At 37.8% G+C, this 22123-nt stretch overlaps 1 protein-coding gene across 2 annotated transcripts in view; it reads right to left on the reverse strand.

The window, feature by feature from the left end:
• Window positions 1-1065: 1065 nt before the first annotated feature.
• NUP205 (nucleoporin 205) overlaps window positions 1066-22123 on the reverse strand; it is a 53918-nt gene continuing 32860 nt past the window's right edge. Inside the window, exons 24-43 of one of the 2 annotated variants that reach the window (XM_049791926.1) lie at window positions 21533-21682; window positions 20408-20482; window positions 19522-19679; window positions 18507-18587; window positions 17442-17633; window positions 15530-15800; window positions 15009-15107; window positions 13666-13814; window positions 12742-12933; window positions 12419-12540; window positions 11156-11294; window positions 10809-10935; window positions 9810-9886; window positions 8134-8262; window positions 7470-7596; window positions 4962-5128; window positions 4436-4559; window positions 3403-3531; window positions 2592-2665; window positions 1066-1420 (exon numbers count right to left, since the gene is read on the reverse strand). In XM_049791926.1, coding sequence (XP_049647883.1) covers window positions 1268-1420; window positions 2592-2665; window positions 3403-3531; window positions 4436-4559; window positions 4962-5128; window positions 7470-7596; window positions 8134-8262; window positions 9810-9886; window positions 10809-10935; window positions 11156-11294; window positions 12419-12540; window positions 12742-12933; window positions 13666-13814; window positions 15009-15107; window positions 15530-15800; window positions 17442-17633; window positions 18507-18587; window positions 19522-19679; window positions 20408-20482; window positions 21533-21682 — 2735 coding nt within the window. In that variant the 3' untranslated portion in view covers window positions 1066-1267. The other variant, XM_049791927.1, reaches the window with a different exon arrangement.

The raw sequence follows: 22123 nt of genomic DNA on the forward strand, positions 1-22123 counted from the left end.
GGAGACCCGGAGGACAAAGTCACGGCACGAACGTTCCCCACGTTCCACACCACCACCAGCCGGTTACCAGCACGGCGTTTTATAAAGTGCAGCGAATTCCTCGGAGCCGGCAGAATTCCCAAGTCACATTCCTGTAGTTAATGAGAAACTCGGTTCGTTACTTCCCGTTTTCTGCTGAGGCAGTAGAGAAGCAAGAAAAACCCTCTGGAGAATCAACAATGTCCAACTCTGTAAACCATTAATATCGAGCTGCTCCTGTGGAATAGCTAATAACCATCATCGGAGAGCAGGGCTGTCGTCATCCCTGCATAAAAGATGATGTAATTCTCCTTACTAGTTTGTGCAGATGAATAAGTATAAAATCGTAAAAAAACGTGAAATACTAAGTAATGAAAACACAGGGCAGACAATTTAGAAGGCACACATGGAGAACTGGGCTTTAAGATCAGACTCTAATAAGAAATCTGACAGATCTCATGTCAATAATCAGTGGTTACGCTTTCTTTTTTTACATAAGAGACGAGGAGATAGGAATATCTCTTATGAGAACAATCTAACTATAGAACCAATCTACCACTCAAGCATGTTGCCTTCCTCCTCATGCATTTTATTCTGTATTTATACTCCTGTTCCAGCAAGCACAGCACGGAAAACTTTACTCCCCCAAGCCATAAGAACCAAACCCAGGGCAGTCACCTTCAATGACTTTCCCCGTTTTTTTTCCCCCTTATCTAGACTTGTCCAAAGAGAAGCAGCTTCTACTTCTGTCAGCTGAAGAAAGGCAGGACAAGAGGGAGCAGAAACAAGCAGTTCACACTGCAAAACGATCACCTTTCGTACAGAATCTACACCAGAGTGATCACAGTCCGCAGGTGCTGAAACGTGAACCCCAGGTTTTCATTAAACCTGTGTGTGAAGCAAGAGCAGCGTAAACAGACACAGACATTCTCGTTTTCTCTGAAAGCATCCACAAATATGGTATCACCACAGCTGCAGAACTTTTGCTTCCTTTATGTCCTCCATCAGAATTCTTTCTTGCTTGAATTTTTATATTAATCATAACTCCATTAAAAACAATCCTTTATTTTTCCTGTCAAGTTGGGAGCAGTAGGAAAGAATACACAAAACTGATCCATAGGGATAAGAAAAAAAGTAACAAAATATTTCTGACATTATTTAGAAAACGTATGATCTATAAAATCTGATGATCCAGAAGGCCTGCGCTAGTACACTGCTTCAAGAGGCAAGCAACATGTATCAGAGTCTTTTAGGTCCTTGATATCCTTAGGAGACCACGGATACGTCTAACAAGAGCTTGAATAAAGGTGTATCGTGACCGAACCTTAGAATATAATCCTTCGATGTCCAGGAGCTTCTTCTGCAGAGATTCACCAAAGCTGTTCGTGGCTTCTATCTGAAGCTGAGAAACAGATTTGTTGCAGTCATCAGTACAAAATCTTCTCTTTCTGGAATGTCAGCTTATCCATCATCAACTACCTGTCAACTATGATTTATTCTCTAAGCGACTTTCAAAAGTATGTTTTTTCTGACTCCCCTAATAAGTACTGCTTGCATTCTTCCCTTACATTTTTTCTCTCTAAATTGTATAATGGATAGCCTTTCTACAGAGGTTTTTGGGTGACTCAGAGCATTTACAGATTACCCAAATATTACCACCTTACAACCCCTCCAAGTTTTAGGAATTAAACAGTCTCATATAATTCAGCTTCTTCAGTTACAATCATAGAAACACTTCTTCCCATTAAAATTTACCTAGTCCTTTAAGGACTGTTTAGGAGTGCAGAGTTCATGTGCATAGACAACGTTTTTTCATTAATACATAGGTAAACAATCCCTGAAAAAAATTAATTACATTCTAATTATTTTCGCAAGATGTTACTGTATATTTTGCTTTTGAACAAATGAAATAAGACAGATGCCTTATCAGAAAAAACACAACTGTTCTTATAATTCTAGATCTTATAAGGGTACTTGAGACTGCACAGGTTTTGAGCACATTTTTCTGCACAAACAGCAGTAGAAATGTTAGTGGGATTTATTAATGGTATTTTTTTTCTGCCACCTCTGCATCAAATTTACACAAACCATTAAATCACTGTGTAAGCAGAAATCACTTCTTTGCTAACATTCACATTTTATAGTCTCCTCAGTTTCTGTTACCCTTTTCAGTCTCATTTCTCTACAGCCCAGCTGCAGGTGACCTGTAGTAAACAGCTATAGTATCACAGAAGACTGGGAATCCTGCCCTCATGTTGCGAGTCTTTCAAGGGTAACTGACATTTTCAGAAAGCTATTACTAAAAAAATACATTCAATTTGACTGGTTTACAAAAAGAAAAAAGAATGATTAATTTTTTTCCTAAGCCTAGCTCATTTTTCATTTAACTTTTTATATGAAGACTCAAAAATGTGTGCAGCAGCACAACTGATACCTGCATCATAATACTTCCCCCCCCCAAATTTTGCAACGCTTCATTAATCCTAAATTAAGTTACATGCTGTTGGTGTTACCACAGGTTGTTCAGAGGTGGGAAAGCTACAGTCAGACTGCTCTCAACTGTCACATCTCACCTGTTCAATATCATGCTGGCTCACTCGATTCAGTCCGCCGCTGAAATCCAAGTTAGGCTCTGAACCAAAGGAATCTAGTGATAGAAAATGAGATGTTAAAATTATGTTGGTTGCTCCACACTATCTTCTCCACATCAAGTTACAAAATGATTTTAAAACGCAGTATTCCAAATTGGTCAGTAAACTTGTGCATTAGAAATTATACTCATTTTTAGACTTAAATTACTCAGAGAAAATACCTTAAGTAAGAGCCATAAATAACTTTGATCACACAACATGGCACTGTAAGCAAAAAGCTCTTCTCTAGGTCACTTCTCCCTTTCTGGCTGACTTCCATTCCTAATTTTTATTTTTTTAAAAAACCAAAATTCAACAAACTTCAAATCTTCTGTTGAATCAATAGGGCCTACAATTCTGAAAATACTTTTAAACCCACCAATATTAATTTTAGTTCTTTATTTCATCTTAGATTATTTTATTGAAATATTTTCCTGTAAATTGTTTTGAATCACTGATCTGATTATATTATTTGAACTTCACTTGGTTTGAACAACAGAAATAAAAGCCTTAATTTTACCTTCCTTTGGAGGTTATGTGTAATAGACAAAACCCAAAAGTCTATGACTCAACAATATTTGTATTACCAATTCTCCAGTGAGAATACAAAAAAAACCACAACCAAAGGTATACCAAATCGAAACCAAACCTCTTTTATTAAATATAAATGGCAAAATATTAATAGTAGCAAATCAGTTTTAAAGTTAACCATCAGAAGTTATTCAAAGGCACTTTGATGTTTGAGAAATTTTACCTTGCAGCCTTCCTTTCTTAAATGACATCCTGGAGGACAGCAGCGGGTCTTGGGAGTCGGTGGGTGTGCAATGCAGTAGATAATGTTCCAGATGACGCCAAAGAATGAAAAGACATGTTTCTATAATATCTGTAGACACATCTAAGTGAAGGAGTCTGATTTTGTTGTCTTTAGATTGTATATTTACTGTATGAGCATATTTATACACTTTGAAGCAACTGAAGACGTTAGCTCAACCATTTGTCACCTCCTCCAGGAGAAGCTTCTCACCCTCACCGCTATGGCCTGGCAATGGATCGCTTGCACTCTCCGTGCCTGCTTCAAGAGCAGTGCCGGCGAGGTTGCTTCAGTGACTGCTACTCACCCTGAAGAGGCTTTAAACCAGCGCTGCACCACAGCAGGGTGTGAGCGCTCGTGTGATTTGTAATGATAGCTCAGCTGCAGAGACAGTGAATTAAAGCTGAGGTTATAAAGCTGGGGATGGCAGTAACATCTTAAGTTACAACAGGTAAGTCTGCAAGAGCACACCCTTCCCAAATTAGCTTTCAGAGGAAAAATCTGATCTACTGCAGACAATTATTTTGTGTGTGACTATCTGTTTCCATAGGATTACTGGTGTTTATGAGATTAGGTTTATGCAAGGTTGACTGTGAGACTGGAAACTCCAGTTGCTCTGACAGGCACCTCAAAATTATTTGTCAAAATATTTCTTCCACCAAACTTGTACACATGCAAATGTTTAGTGGGTCTGGATACTGAATTGAAGAGCTGGGCCATAATAACTCCTCCATTATAATGTTGCAGAAAGTCCTAGCAGGGTCTCCATGATGGGAATTACTAACTTGAAAATATTTACATTCTGACAATAGCAGAACAATACCCTCTCACTAATTTAATTTTCAGAATTTCAATTTTCCTTTTTGCAAAAAGCATTGTTCAAAGTGGTCAGAAATCTAGGTAAAAAGAACCTGTTCCTATTTCTCTGCTTTTTCTGGAGCATCACCTTGAAGTCATTTCAATTTTAGAAGGATACAAGAACAGAGAGAAAGCAGCTTGGCTCGGTTGTTTATCAGCTTCACCAGGCGTCGCCTTGCCAAAACGTATTTTTGGGAAGTGGAGATTTTGTCAACCCCAGCTGGCATAACTGACTGACACAGCTGTTATAAGAAGAAGAAAAACAAGAAGATTGTAGCAAATCACAGAGCATCAAAAGAATAAGCAAATAAAATTACTTATCAATACCTAGAACTTCCTTGTCAGCTATTATTTCTTTAAAAATGTGCTCTGCATTTTGAATTTGCATAACCTTGCTGACTAAAAATGGAGAAATTAAATGTATCCCCAAGCAACTACAATGAAAATCACAACTTTTACAAAGTTAAGTCCAATATTTTCCCTGAAGTTTTAGGTCACTCGTTCTATGGACCCCTTCATCAACAGTAGAAAGGAATATGCACAAAACCTGGAACTATTTACTTATCCAAGATGCTTTGGAGTCTGTTACAGCTATGTCTAAGTTACAAACAATACAGAGACTATGGAGTCAGAAGACCTATTACCTCTTTTATTTCATCTGGTGGGAGTTGCTCCACATTTTGCAGTTTGTTAACACTCTGACGATGGCTATCATAGTAACTGAAGAAATCACTAGTGCTCTGTTTCAGCAGGTAGACGATAATACCCAAGCCAGGCAAGTGCCAGTATGGGACCACAGGTGCTTGTGGATCTGGAAAAGATGGTGAACAAAATATAATTTAAGAAAAATTTAAAAAAGAACAAGAAATCAATAAGGTATGGTCTCTGTCAATAAAGTAGTGAAAGACATGAAAGCACTGACAAGTTTGTATTTTATACTTCTGTGGTAGAAGTAATACAAATGAAAGTCTAGGCAAGAAGTTCTGTGGGTACAGTACTAGAAGGCAGTCAGCACAGTAAGTACTGAGCGTAACACATGAAATGTAACTAGACCAGAAGACTTACTATTTAAGTATTTTAACTACTCAGCTGCATAATAGCATGCTGTAAACGCTTAACAAGTGGCATAATGAAGAGTTCCAGTCATCATCAAAACACATCTTACATGCCATAAATGAGGTCCTAGTTTCACAAAATGTAATCCAGCACAGAGGCTGAAAAAAAGAAATCCTCACCTTCCCCTACCTTGTGCTATTTATTTACATACAGTCTTTTTAACTGATATATGTGTTTCTGAGGCTGCCACGGGAAGTGAATTAAAAAGGATTTTTAGTCACATTTGTTTTAACTTGGATTATTTTCCCGATTTGGCTTAGTGCAAGGCTGCAGAAGCATGTGTTCCAGAATTAGAAAATGGGCAGCTACAGTACTGGCATAAAGTGACTTAAAGTATATGTGAAACTACAGTCTCTGGTTCATTCTGGTGATAAAAGAAAGTCTAGGGAAAATGTGGACCCTCTCCAGAAGGAAATGGGAGACCTGGTTACCCAGGACATGCAGAAGGATGAGGTACTCTGAGCCACACCATCCAAGTCACAGAAGGCAAAGGCAGGGACTGGGAGAATGAAGAACCACCCACCACAGAAGATCAGGTTCGAGACCATCTAAGGAACCTGAAGGTGCACAAGTCCATGGGACCTGATGAGATGCATCCACGGGTCCTGAGGGAACTAGCGGATTAAGTCGCTACGCCACTATCTATCATATTTGAGAAGTCATGGCAGTCCAGGGAAGTTCCCACTGACTGGAAAAGGGGAAACAATGCCCATTTTTAAAAAGGGGAAAAAAGACAGACCCGGAGAACTACAGGCCAGTCAGTCTCACCTCTGTGCCTGGCAAGAAGATGGAGCAGATCCTCCTGGAAACCATGCTAAGGCACATGGAAAATAAGGAGCTGACTGGTGACAGCCAACATGGCTTCACTAAGGGCAAATTGCGCCCGATAAATTTGGTGGCCTTTTACAATGAGGTTACAGTGTTGGTGGATAAGGGAAAAGCAATGGACATCATCTACCTGGACTTGTGCAAAGATTTTGACACCGTCCCGCAAGGCATCCTTGTCTCTAAATTGAAGAGACATGGATTTGATGGACGGACCACTCGGTGGATAAAGAATTGGCTGGACGGTTGCACTCAAAGGGTTGCGGTCAACTGCTCAATGTCCGAGTGGAGAGCAGTGACAAGTAGCATTCCTCAGAGGTCAGTATTGGAGCAGGTCCAGAGGAGGGCCATGAAGTTTGATCAGGGGGCTGGAGCACCTCTCCTATGAGGACAGGCGGACAGAGTTGGGGTTATTCAGCCTGGAGAAGAGAAAGCTTCGGGGAGACCTTACAGCAGCCTTCCAGTACCTAAAAGGGGCCTACAAGAAAGCTGGAGAGGGACTTTTATCAAGGGCCTGTAGTGATAGGATGTGCTGGTTTTGGCTAGATAAGAGTAATTTTCTTCACAGTAGCTGGTATGGGGCTGTGTTTTGGATTTGTGCTGAAAACAGTGTTGGTAACACAGGGATGTTTTCATTACTGCTGAGCAGTGCTTGCACAGAGTCACTTTTCTGCTTCTCACCCCACCCCACCAGCAAGGAGGCTGGGGGGGGACGGGGGGCGGGGACGGGGGGGACACAAGAAGTTGGGAGGGGACACAGCCGGGACAGCTGACCCCGACTGACCAAAGGGTACTGCAGACCACAGGATATCATGCTCAGCATACAAAGGTGGGGGAAGAAGGAGGAAGGGAGGGGATGTTCAGAGTGATGGTGGTTAAACCACAACACAGGACATGGGGTAATGGCTTTAAACTGAAAGAGGGTAGATGTAGATAGATAAAGAAGAAGTCTTTGCTGTGAGGATGGAGAGGCACTGGAACAGGTTGCCCCAGAGAAGTTGTGGCTGCCCCATCCCTGGCAGTGTTCAAGGCCAGGTTGGATGGGGCTTTGAGCGACCTGGTCTAGTGGAAGGTGTCCCTGCCCATGGCAGGGGGGTTGGAACGAGATGATCTTTAAGGTCCCTTCCAACCCAAACCATTCTATGATTATTTCCTACTGGCCCAAATGTCACATCATTCAGTCTCACCAAATATCAAGCCAAAAATCTCACCCTGACGAGGCCCATCTCGGTTGGTTGATTCTGACAGGCTAGGAGTAAACAGACAAACAGCGTGCTGAAAAGTGGGTGCGCTTTGCAACATAAGTGACTCACAGTATTCCATCACGTTTGCACAGATCTGCCAAAAAATATGACAGCATGTCAGTTACAATATCTACAGGCTTTGGAGCATTAAATTTTAAATGGATAAATGTCAATAAACAACATGTTTTGCTCCCTCTCTTCTCACTAAAATGTGATGATTCTCTTTTCTGAACAGTTACAGCCTCTCTTCTATTTCAAGTCTAGGACTTGCAACCTGGCCTCTTTCCTAAACCTGCTAGTTAAAATTTCTGGTCACTTTTAAGTCCCCTTTGGCTCTAACTTAGTGTTAGTCATTGCCCTCTATACCCAGCCTTTATTTTGAAAATTTCTCATCAATTTAAGTTCACAGAGTTTGTACCCAAAACAATAATGGTTGCTAATGCAAATTTAAGTAAACAAATTTTCAAGGTTTACTTTAAATAGAAATAAAATGTGGGATCTCATACCAAACTAAAAACAGTGCAAAGCATTACCAATATCATATGAAAGTATGACAACTAAACAAATCTGCACCGCAGGTAAGAAATCACAATTTGAGACTGAAGGTTCTAGCAGCTTCTTGTGTCCTTACCTGTTGCATGGCCAACTCAATTTCATCCCTCTTGTTCACTCTGTCTCCCTCTGCATTATCATCTTGCAGTTTAAACTGACGTAGTCTGTCTGAACCACCAAACCGACTTAGAAGTCCTAAGCACTGGCGCTGCCATAAGAAATGAACATATTAATTAATATCTCAACAAATGAAGTGCACAATTCTTTACACTTAAGTGATACATATCCCTTAAAACACAATAGCAAGACAGCAATGCAGATAAAACTCTAAGTGAAATTCAAATTTTTAAAACAATTAATAAATTAATGGCACCCTAAAACAGTTTCTTGAGAAATGAATGCAATTCAAAAGTGTACAACTCTGTCTTATGTCTATTCCAGACTATTATACTGACTAGCATCAATATTGCCCATTCCCACTTAAAACACCTTTACCTATACAGACAAACTAACAAAATCTAGATATGAAGATAATAAGCTCCATGAAAGTAGAGTGCAAAAACCAATTCAATAGTTTCATAAAAAGAAGTAGCATCAATAAATTTGTTTTTAGTTTACATGTGGCTGTTAAGATCACCAAAGTGCTTCAGACCGTACATCAGTTTTGTGTGGGATGGCAAAAAAAGATACCAAAGATTAAAGATTTTTTGGTAATTACTTTTGGGGAAGAGTACACTTAAATGCTCTTATTACGTGATGAAAATAACAGGACAAGCTGGAGAGAAAAGTTGCAATAATAGATGACCGATTCACACAATTTCGCTCAGAACAGCTCAGGTTTCAAATCAACTAATTAAAACTTCTTATTAAAAAAAACAAACAAACAAACAAACAAAAAAAAACCCCACCAACTTTCTGCTTTCCCATGGGAACTTCTTGCTGACATGATGCAGCAGAATACAGAGCACCCCAGCATTACAGCCATCGTTTACAGCTTGCTACTCTGCATCAGGCTGGTCAGCCTAATAGTTACTATCTAAGTGTCTAAAGAACACATCCTTCTCTTACAACCAGAAGTATCAGATAGGGCAGCCCTTTCTATAGATAGTTTTCAATTACATATTTCTTTACGGAAGTCCTCGCTTACATGAACGACAAAGCTTCAAAAACATTGCTGGATGCTGAATGCTGAGCTGTAAAGAGGTCTGCAGTGATAGCTTTTGAGCAAGACTTACTCTATCGGGGCTTTCATTCTGCTTTCTAAGGGTTATTTTTAAAAGGGGAGGAAAGAAATAAAACACTAGCATGCTTGAGACTCCAAATTGTTGAGCTGAAGACATGCTTGTGGCAAAAGCAGTAACAGTATTTCTGCATTACTTCACGTACTTTGGTGTTGACCTGAAATTCTTCTTCTCCTCCACATAAGTGGAATCCTAAGCCAGGGAGGACAACAGAGTCCCTGACACAACTCTGATGTTGCCAAATGTTATCTTTTCTACTTGGTTGGGAGACAGGAAGCCAACCCCAAAAAACCAAAGCACCAAAACCACACACCACACAAACTACCACACTCACACAAACCATCCCCACCCTGCCAAAAAAAAACCCAAACCACCACACACTCTTCTTAATGATAGAAAACATCCCTTTTATAACTGCTACTACTCAGAGTACAAAACCAGGAACTCATACACATACACAATTCTAAAAGGACAAGTGTTAAACATACACTAAATATACTGTTGTATACAACACCTGAAATCGGCCTATATGTCCTTGTAGCTCCATCAGCGTCCCTTCATTAACATCAATGTCCATCTCACTTAGCACTCCTGATAAAAGGTACAGCCATTAAATTAACTGTTTGGATGTTGGGGTTTTTTGAAAGAAAACAGATTTATGCAGTAAATCCATTTAAATACAAGCATTGATCAGAAAAATTTCAGCCAAACATACAAATTCTATTTTGCACACTGTTTGAGGAAAACATTCATATATGAATGCAGCTACTAGGAGATACACGAGAGCATGCAGCTTAGCATGAAAATTGCAGCTGTTGTCCAAAGCTCAGTATGCTGTAAGCAAAGAAACATTTGGGCTCAACCTACAGCTCTGCACCCCTTTCTATTGTAGTCAGACATCTCTCGTGAACAGAGCAAGCCACTAAATCAAAATAGAGAAGTTATTTTGAAATAGTAAGCAAATCTTCTAGCATGCAGAAGAAATCACTATATCCATCACAATAATTATCAGTCCTCTGTGAAGATAAGTCACCCAAGAGAAATATCAGTACACTAATCCACAGTGCTTCTCCCTGGAAGTTTTTTCTTCCAAATAGATAAAAATGGAGAGGACCTTAACAAAGATACAGGTATGCAAACAATTTTCTGTCTTCATTTCCTCAGTAATAGAATTTGCTGAATGAAAATTCTTTTTAAAGATACCACACACACTTTGAACACTACCATTTGCAAGTCATCTCAAAGACAAAAAGTACTTACTCTCAGGTAGCATAATGAAAAGAAAATTGGGAAGTCAAATGCATATTGATAAGGGCACTATGTCCACTGCAAATCCATCATACTTCAAGAACAATTATTTAACATTTCTTTTCCCCAGAGCTCTACACGACAAGAAAATTCTGTATCGTAGTAGATATTCCTTTATATGGCTTACTATTTCTTTACAGAAAAGAAAAGAAACCCTGAAATTCATGCAGATGGGGCTAAGAGACTTCAAAACTGCAGTTCCTACCAGGCAAAGCTGCCTTGCTGATTATTCCTGTCAGGCAGGCCAGCTCCTGGAGAGATCCAACACTAACATCTTGACACCTCAGGATTGCCTGGATAGTATCTGAATGGGAAATTAGGAACTGCAAAACCTGTACCACAAAAAGAAAAGGGAAAATATGAATAACTCAACATTTAGCAGTGAGCAGAGAGGAAGCAATGCTTTAACTTTTGGAGAATTTTAAAGTGATCTCCCATGCCAGTGAGGATGGGATTTTGTTTTAAAAAAAAAGCTTACTTTCAGAGCAAAAGGACACATAATTTCTTTGAATGACCGGTAGCTGCGATACTCTAGCATCTTTTAGAACTTACCTGTCCTGCTGCTTGCAGGTGCTGTGCCATACTGGATGTGAGAATAACTTGGCACAGTTGAAGAGCTGGAAGAAGAATCTGGCGGTAACGTTCCACTGGAGCAGGAATGAAGACTGGGGGATCTCTCATTCCATACATTCTTAAGAGGTTTAAAAAGAAAAAAAGAAAAAGAAAAAAGATAAACAATGTAAGAAAATTGAAGCCCACTAGTGAGGCAGAGCCTCAGCCTACAATCACCCTCAAGAATCTGCAAATATTCATATTTCAATAATAGGTCTGTACCTGAACTGAATTTATATTTGGAAAAGCAACAAATTTATGATACACAGCTGCTACAATTTACCTAGAAAGCTGCTGCCAGACATTTTCTCTAAGCAGAGAAAATTACTTCTTTGTACTATACTACGTTAAATCAGATTACTTTTTTGTAGGAACATGACATGTGTTTTCTCTACTTACATGAAAAACTAAATAGTCTCAAATATTTTAGGAAGAGGTGTGCTTAATTCTAAAGCAACCGATAAATACAATCTTCTACAAATGCCCTGTAGGTTCCATACAATCTTATACATCTCGTTGGCACTTTTAAACAGAGTACTTGTCTAAGTCTTAAATTCTTCCAAAGTGTTTGAACCCCCAGTGTGTCACTAAGAACCGTAAATTTAAAGCAAGGACCAAGGTTTGAAATCAGCCAAGGTGATTTCCCCTAAATATGCAGTTTCCTTCTCTGAGATCTTCTCTTGGTCATCTCACAATGACTAACAAGATGACAACACATCAAGAAACTTGTCAAGCAACATATAACTGTGATTTTTAATTTTTTTTCTTAAAAACACATAAAATATTTCTGAAATGTCATTTACTTGACTGCTCACTCATTAGTGCTTTATGGGGGAGGACAAACTGCACTTTTTGTTCACTAACTGCAAAGCCCCCAAAATAAATTTACACTTTAGGCTGTTTTTCAAACATTACAGTCTAAATAATATAATAATAATAGGAATTATTATGATTATCTAAGGTATCAAACAAATAAGATTTTACATAGTCTAAGTAACTGGACATGCAAGTACAACTTCACACCCACTTATCTGGAATTTTTCACTCAATAAAAGGTAGTTTTAAACTGAACTGATAGATTAAAGAAACACAAAAAGAATATACCCACAAATACTTACTCAAAAGCTTGTGGCTATAAAAAGACATCATATCCTTCCAAGACTATATTACAGTTTCAAAATCAGCCCGGGAACCAACACTTACCCCTGATGGTCTGTTTCGGGTCGCATGTCATACACTTGACACTGTGCCAGCCTCACAATTACTCCAGACCGCAACAGCTCTAATGCCCCTTGCTGACTTTTAGCTACTCTAGTGAGGAATGCCTAGAGAAGAGAAGGGTGAGTATTGGAGATGCACTATGAGACTTATTATAACTATTTTCTCTCTTGATTTTAACATAATTTCAAATAATATTATTTTAATAAAGTATGTCTAAGTACAATCAACGTGAAGTATAGACAAACAACTTTTATTTAAAAAAACCCCACCACCATACCACAAAATTGTTTCTGAAGTACTATTACCATTTTGGACTCATAGGTGTACAGCGCTTTAAGTAAAGGGGGCTGAGGTGTGAGCAAGCTCTGAAGAGTCAGATCATCATCTGCTAGGCTATCCACAAGCACCTTCAGGTAGCCACTGTTGGAGAGATACAACAGCCACTGCTGCTGCTTGTCTACTGAAACAATACGATCAAGCAAAGCCAATGCCAGCATCTAGGATGGAGGAGGAAAAAAAAAGAAAAAAAAAAAGGAAAAATCAAAACAATTAAATCTATGAGATCAATGAGATTTCTAACAAATACCTGGAAACATGAAATGCTAAGCAGTTCCTTCTAACAGCTTCTTAAAAGCAGAATGCATTTCTGCACTACAATCACAATCCTTTATGTGGAAAATATTTTAAGATTTCTTGACATTTTAGTATAGTATGAGGCAACTACCTTTTCTCTATTACTCTAACAAAATATCACAGATATTGTTGAACTATTCCAAAGTATTTTAATGAAATATTGCTACAAGCACAATTGCTGTTTAAAACTAGTTTGCATTCTGACTAGATTCCTGTCCACTGAAGTTAATAGCAGAAAATATTTCTTCCTGAAGTCACCAAAACTTCCCAGAGTGGGAAAATAAACTGCTAAGTCCATGATTTAAAAATAATAACAAATAAATGCCACAGCAATTCATACCTACAATCTTTAGCAGCAGTTCTTGCCACCCTTAAACAATAGGACACATAGCTTCTTTGAGAAAAAAATTAATATGCATGTATGCCCCTACTTTCAACAGTTTGAAGGATGAGTGGGAGGACAGAAACGTGAAAGAGATTAAGTACCTACAAAAAACGTTCTAGTTCTACCTCATGAAATTTCCCTTTCCTGCACAGTAGTAAAGTGTTCTTTAAAACAAACTGAACAGCAATTTCAAAGAAATAGATTTACTTACCCGGCCTATCTCATGACCATCACAAGCATCACGACAGACCACCTCCATGAGAGCTGCCCCATAACTCTCAATAATTGCCATGTTTTCCCGTTGCAATTTACTAAACACATCTTCAGGAGCTGTCAGACGTTCCCACATTGTTTTTTTAGCTGTAAAAAGATGTAAAACAAAAAATGAAAAATGCAAAGATGGACAGCTTAGCATCAGGTTAGCTACAGTACAGCTGAGGCTACATCCTTCAGAGCATTCTCTATCTTAAAACAGAAATGTTCTGAACATTGGATGGGGTTTTTGACTGAAGTGCAAATGTTTTCCTACAAATCCATACTTTCCTGAATATCACACACAGGCCAGCCAGCACAAAAAAATGTGTGTGCCTGTATACATACACCACCCTTGCAAATATATATTCTACATTAGACATATTGAATCTTAGAATCATTTTAAGCAGACTACTAGGCCTAAGAACTTTCACTGGGACCAAAACACTCAATTTTGAAGGGATGTAAACAAGGTAACTTAAGTGGGAAAGGGCCAAATCCAAAGCCAGTAATAAACTACAATGGGGTCATAACAAATTCAAAGGTACTTTTACTACTGTAGGTCAAAATGCTGATCAAGTAATAGCAGTAAAAGTCTGCATGCACAGCTACTAGCCTCAAGTTTGTTTTTCAATCATTGTCCAAGCTCTAAGATGAAATAATGATTAGAAACACTGACAAATCAAGTATTTAAGCCATTAACAGAGAGAGTGTGATATTCACCATAAGTTCTCTTGGTTAAGCACCAACTCTGGCTGTCTTATTTTTTTATTATTTTGGGGGGGGTAGAGGTGATGCTTTTTTGTTTGTTTGTTTTCCCCCTCAGGGGTCTTCAGCTAAAGTAACAGAAATAATATTAAAAAAATCTTTGGGTTGTTTCTCTTTTAAATAGGATCACTCTGGTATGAGCGTACACACAGATATGGAGGCAATACATTTCTACAGTTGTAACTGTTCTCAAGTAGGTCCAAGTAATCTATAGTCCTTTGACAATTTTGTAGCTATGACACATAGCTTTAAATCGACACAAATTAAATATCTTTTTTAGTGCTGGAGGTCACAAGTCTAATATCCTCATCCAGAATAATACATTTTGAATGCATATGTAGCTAGACAGGTCAGAATAGAGGAAGATTTGCATCATTTAGCATAAGCAACTAATTTCAGAGGCTCTTGGAGTAAGATGGTTTTTATCTACATAATCTGTTTCCAGAAGACAGCTCAGCATGAAGAAACTGTACCGTTCAGGGTTAAATAACCTTTTTTTTTTTTCCTCTTTTCCATAATACAGTTGGACCATACCTGCTTCTAAAGTGTCTGGTTCATCTGGTCTCTGGGCAATCTGCAAATAATAAAGCAGTGATCCATAAAGGTGTGTTCTCACTCTCTGGAAGCCACCACCTGTTCACGAGAAACATTCATAATTAAAACCAAATAAAAGTAAATTCTGTAACACCATCTTCCACTGGTACTTAATTTAACTTTCCTACGGCAATGCTGCAGAAATAAATAAAACAGATTCCTTAAGTCAGAGTTCTGCTGTTCACACAAAAGTGTATTTGTGACAATTCAGCAAGTTCATGCTGCTCCCAAAAAGTGGCAAAATTTACACGTCTTCTGCTTGTTGTTCAGTTTAAAAAAATAATATGCCTTTATTAATTTTTTTCTTGTTAGTAACATCACTTAGATTAATATTAATCATGTAAGATCCACCTAACTGACTGTAATAAAAATCCTCACTGCAGTAACAGGAAGTAGCTCAGTCCATCTTTCTGCTCTTGGTGGCTGGAATTCCCACACATGCACTGCAAAGGTCAACACACCTGTTTTCAAAATGAAATCCAACAGTTTTTTTAAGATGATGTGGAGGGAAGAGTCACCAATGGAAGCAAAACCCATGGATATGCTCTCAGAGCCAGGTGATGAGGTAAAAGAACCATCCAGCATCAAGACATATTGGGACTGTCCTGCCATGGGGAGTGCAAGTGGCTGTTTCTGCTCGGTTTTCACGGACTGGCTCAGGTGGGCAGTCAGGGTGAACACAGCCCCTGCCACCACCGGCATCAACTCCTGAGCTGCATCATCATCTAGGATCTTAATACAGAAGAAGAAGAAAAAGAAAAAAAAAAAAAAAAAAAGAAAAAAATGAAGTCGAAAAGTGTCTGATTTTATGAGCTATTAAAGCAATTAATTTAGCCTCTCACAGCTATTTCATTTATGTATGCATAAAGATTTCATTAACATGGCACTATTTAAAACAAATCAAAATCAGTGGTGTCAGAAACTTTCAGAAAGATGAGTTGAACACATTTTAATTGAGAAGATCATTAGCCTTTTTTTTATTTACACAAATCACAGGCAGGATAATAATTAAATATGGATGGGGAAGAGGGAAGGAACATGCTGATGTTTGAGTTGCTTTATTAGTTAAATATCTAAACCTAAGGTAGGAAAAGAACAACTGACACCCTTTTGGCTTTACAGTTCTTTAAAGAAAACTACTTCCATTAAGAACGCGAAGATACAATTTAGAAAACTCAAAGGGGTGAGCATCAAAGAAATAAGCATCAAAGGAGCATTTAAGACAATGTGGAGAAACACTAACGAGAAGTTTCCATTTATTATTCTAGTTCACCATTTAAAAGGTAAACCTGGTATCTTTATCACTGACACTCAAGGAGATTTCTGTTTAAGCAATATAGTTATTTAATACAAGAGATCAATTATTTTCAAAAGAAAAGAATGATAATTGTTTCCTCAAATTAACAAAATCTTCACTAAAATTAAGTATTAGAGAAAATTAAGAGTCTGAAATTCCTTCAACTAGCAAAGGCTCCCTTATTTCCCATTTTTTAAATTTTTTTCACGAAAAAAAACAAAACCAGCACTCCACTAAAAAGTAGGTTTTAGGTAACTCCTACAAAAAAAATAATGGAAAGAACAACAACAGAAATCCAAAAGGTTACCTTTTGCTTGAAAAAAATATAATACTTTCACATATATTTCTCAAAACACAGCTCGTCTAATCAGGAAAACTACAAACAGCATAAATCACAATAAACAGAGGGAAAAAAAAAGCCACAGCAGCCTAAACAATACAAGGATCCTTCATTAAATTTTGTCCTTGAGAATGGCTGAGTCAGTAGTAACTGCCTAGTCTGTCTCAAAAATTACTATTATAATTCAGCAGTAAACCAGCTAGACTTTAAATATTTCAAGACAAAGCAAATTCTTGCATTTCCAAAAGCTGTTCTAATTGTAAAATCTTTACTTTTTCTACTCTGAAGCTTCATTCAACTCCCTCATTTTTTAAAAGAAGCAGCAGTAGGATTTTCAGTGAGTTATCTAAATGCAGTAAATCAGCAACTGCAGTACTGTTTGTCTTCATCCCTTCCAGATGAGTTCTCCTATTTTCCTCATCAAAATGGGCTGTCTCTTTTTCACACATCCTTTCCAGACTACCATCGTACCGGACTATACTGAAGTGTCTTTGAATTTGTCAATACATGGTTCATAGTTCAACAGTAGCTATGCAAGAATACAGAGTATCCCCTCTGTCCGCAGTGCATTCAACTTTAGCACAGTAGCAATCAGAAAACTAAAAAGAATACTAAAGGCAGACAAATTTTTTTTGGATTACAATCAAGAATGCTACTGGAAGCATAGTTTCTCTTTCACGCAAGAAGATACAGCTACAAAGTTCAAGGAGACAGTTGATGTCCAGTATAGCATTACCTTATCATGCACATCCTGCAACAGATCACGGATAATCAGTTGTCTGTCCTCAGCCTGTATGAGATCCTGGGGGCAGGCAGTGAGTATAATTTCCACCAGTTGTCGCCACGACTCTAAAGCATGCCTTTTAGCATGGAGGCATTGCAGCAGCTTGTTCCGCTCCACTACATACTGTAGGATAGTGTTGATCTCCTGAACACCCATGACAAAGAAACTGAATTATAATATGCTAAAAGAGTTAATGGCAAAGACAGATTTCAGGATGACAGTTTTATCTATTGGTAATAGATATGGGGGGGAGAAAAAAAAAAAGAAAAAAAAGGGTAAGTTTTCAGCTTATCAGAAACAAGCTGCTATTAATCATTTTAACAAGATGGGCCAAACCATTTCTGAGCTGACATTCACAAGGCCTTTCCATCGTGAAAGTCTCAAGCTCACAGTAATTAAAAAAAAAAAAATTTAACCAGGGAAATTATTTCCCAACATACACTTTAAACAAAAACAACTATGAAAAAAATCTATTTGTGCATTTTCTTCCCATTTTAGTCTCTTCTCATTGAACTTTCAAATCCATTCAGCCAATTTCAACTAAATTTAAAAGATGGCAAGAATCTCAGAAAATAATTAAACTCCAAGTTCACTGAAACTATAGCTGTGTAGAATAAAGGAGAAATAAATTGGCATCCCCTGTGAGAGAAAGGCAAGATGAACTTGGCTGCTACAGACTGTACTTGTCAACAGCCAATCTTGACATCAATATATACTGGTTTCTGTACAGTGGGGTGGGAGCTGCAATTGTTATCAGTAATGGGGAGGGAAAAGGTTCAAGAAAAAAGAAACCAGATTCCATGTCTGCTGTTTAGAGAACAGTACATTAAGAAGTAGTTTATCTTACCAAATTTTAATGAAATTTTAATGTCTTTTTTCCCCCCCCTTCCTTCAGGAATTACTAACTCATAGTTAGGACTCAAATCCACAAGCTTTCATAGTAAAGCTTAATGCTTGACAGTATATGAAATCCACCAAGACCATCAACAAACAGTAGTTTACTTTTTCTATACTTACCTCCATAAGTAAAGGTCTCTGGCCTATTGCTGCCATTCCTTGAAGGGCATTGACTTCTGCAACCAGAACCCTGTGAAGGTACTGAAATTAAAAAGTTAAAATAGAAACTTTAATGACAAGGAAGATGTATTTGTGCCTCCTAGAAGTGTTTAGGAGATGCCTACATTATGAGATGCAACTGAAGGACTGAGATTCAAGTAAGTTTTACTCATTTCTTTAGGTTTCTCCAGTATTTTGCTCTCTAACTGCAGTACTTTTAGCTGTCTAGTCTCTCTCCCTGCTCACTACACTTGTCATTTTTGCACTTGTTCATTTCCTTCTGATCCTAAGTTGCTCTGTCCTTTCATGAACTCTTCTAAGACATCACACTCCCTTTCCTCTTCAACCTCCACTGTAGTCCTCTTGCACAGAAGGAAGGGTTTGTTTCCTCTCAAGTCTAAAATACATTTTACAACATAGAATATCTGTTTCCTAATATGGAATAGCTGCATTCCTATCACCATAAAGATCACTTATACATTACATTCCGCTCCTGCTCTGTCCATTGTCCCTCAGATCACAAATTTTTCAGGACTACTTATTGTCAAGCACTTATCACAATGTGACACTAACTAAAGCCTCTAAGAACTACTACAGTACACAACTATGTTGTGTATGTAATTGTGTACACATACGTAGTACTACATAGTTGTGTACTGGAGACCAATGAAATATGCAAGGTGGATGTCATATCTGCAATACCACTTGGGTGTTCCAAGATAGGAAAATCATTATGATAGAAAATATTTCCTGAAAGTGTCCTAAACTGATGCATCTGTCTACTGCAAATGAGAAATCAGTGTGTGCAATGCAGAAGAAATAAACTAATCAAAATAGTTTGCATAAATTATGCACATATCTGAAACAGCCATACTTTTTATGTGAAAGGAAGTTTCAAAGTATTATTAATACACTGATCATTATTATCAAGATACAAAATAGCACATGCAACTTGAGAACATAGACCACTGCGCACCTTGACATTGCAGACCACTTGTCCACGTGCATTCTTGTGCTCACAATTAGCAATGACTTGTTCAATCTGAACCCGGTCAAAAAAATCCAGTTGTAAAGGCTCTGGAATGTCCTGACTGAAGTCTATTGAATCCAGAATATTTAAGATCTTCCTGCGTACTGGAAATGTAAAACAACTCAAACTGTTTTCAGAAATATCAAGGGGGGGGGGGGGGGGGGAAATGACAAGAGGAGCCTACCTTTGTAAATCCAAATCTTAACATTAAAGTTTCAAAAGAAAACATTAAATCTTCAGAAAGTGCAATCAGTCTGTATGAGGGGCTTAAAAACACTTTCTAGAGCCTTAAATTCTTAATTTGTTTTATACTGTATTGTTCTCCTGTTATGTATGCATATAATCCAATATTTACAAATACAAGATTCTAATTTTTTTCTCCTAAATAAAAGCAAGCTGGTTTTCAATTAGAACCACACAGTCTTTTGTTGAGACTTAGAAACATAGTAAGGAATCTGAAGTTACTTACTTGGGTTTTACATTCTTTGCCATGAAAATACAAATATGTTCACCCGTAGCAACAGCCTCACCAGTTTTACTGTTAGCAGTAAATTTATGGACTGCCATCCTCCCATTCTGCCCTTCCATAGACACTTAAACACAAACTCTTCTAACTTCCTTTCCAGTCCAGTATTTTCCACTCACTCCAACCATCTATGTCAAGGTTCTAAAATTCATTCTCTTCACCACACTAAATAAAGTTGTTCTGCATACTGCTGCTGTTTAGAAAGTTTATTATTTTCTTTTTCAAAGTGTCCTTTCTAGAGGCAGCCCTCCCCCCTTCAGGATCAGAAAAACTTTACTGGGAAATATCAACAGCCATAATACTTACCTTTGGAAGCAGTGTCAAAGTGGAGAAATCCACTGACCGATCGACTTTCATCTTCCATCCCTCCTTCACCATCAGCTGAAGGTAATGAAACATAGTAAATAAATGAAAAAGAAATCGAAGTGAAAAATACCACCTACTTTATTAATACTGAAAGACAAAGATGGATAGAGCACACACTGACAAATCTCTTCTGTTAAAAAAGTCTTCCAATACAAATACAGACTTGACTGTTAATAAAATGAAAACAATAGGTATCTCACAGAAGCTAGCCAATTATCAAATACAGACTAGACAGTACTAGATATTCCTAAAAAGACACCCCACCCTCCAGTATGATTAATGCAGTTGGATGAACCCTAAAATGAGTAGGCTATCTGAACACAGTTTCCCATACTCAGATCTCCACATGGATGAAGAGACAGTGTTCAGACCTATAAAAATGAGGGAAAACACCATACTGCTGCAGCCCATTATGATATCTTCCAGTTATTCTGTTTATTTTCTTCACGTAAAGAGCTTTATTGCCACCTGTTTTGATTTCTTGGTTCACTTTTACTCTGTTCTGAAACTCTGAAATCTTGCCTTTTTATTTAACATTGCATTTTATGTCACATTGGGATGAAATATCATTTTTGTCACGTTATAATGTCAAAAGCCAAATTGACCTGTTGCTACTATCTTCTGTGAAAGAGGGTTGAAAATGTGTGACAGAGAGACAGAAGGTAAGACTGAGAAAACTTTGTCTAAAACTGTTTACCGAGGAAGACACTCCACCTTCTCTATACAGTAACAACTCTGGGTAGCATCCCAAAATAAATTACTTTATAATTTTTATAATTTTTTTTATATTCTCCTCTCCTACCCCAGAAACTATGTTTATTTTTTGTATCAGTGTATACACTGAGATGTTTGAGATACAAAGCAGCAATGAACAAAAAGATGCCCTAATTTCTTTCACTTTGCAGTCTACAACCACCATCATCTTTCTTCCCATCCCTCCAATGGCAATTCCAGACTCGATATCACACATTAACTGTCACAAGCTTATACGGAAAGGGATTCAAATAAAGTCTCTCATACTTCCATTTATTCAACTTATTTACCCTCACAATAAATTCCTCTTACCCAAGTATGGTTTCACAGGCATGTCATCAAGCAGCAGATGCAGCAGTCTCTGTGTGTGGGAGCGCTGGCGGTTCAGCGATGTCACTCGCATTTCTATAGCTGCAGTCTTCATCAGCCAAGACATTTGGTTTAGTGTTGAAATCTCATGTTCTGGGTAAGGATAAGGAAACAATTATAAAATTGAACATAAATAGTATTACTTGCTTCAAGGAAAGCACTCTTCATTTGAGAAGCTTTTAGAGGATGTCATTACTTATTATCTGTTCACCATTTGTTTATGAGACAGAAGGACTGAGAGATCTGACAAAAGCCATTAAATGAACATGTGGTTATTGTGAAAACAAATCATACACATACATGCAATTAAGACTATACATATACACAAAAAACCTGGATATAACCTGTACTAACAGTCATTGTGGAGAATGCAGTGCTTCATGAGCAAATAGGGTCAGTTATAATTTCAGTGAAAATAATCAGACATTTACCCAAAAATGAACTATAACTTTAATCAAAGTTGATAAGGCTTAAACATGGATCTCCAAGAATCTTCATATTATATAACTTAAGAATCTAAATTAGATTAATATA

This window comes from Accipiter gentilis, chromosome 34, assembly GCF_929443795.1.
Source record: "Accipiter gentilis chromosome 34, bAccGen1.1, whole genome shotgun sequence".
Taxonomy (NCBI): Eukaryota; Metazoa; Chordata; class Aves; order Accipitriformes; family Accipitridae; genus Astur; species Astur gentilis.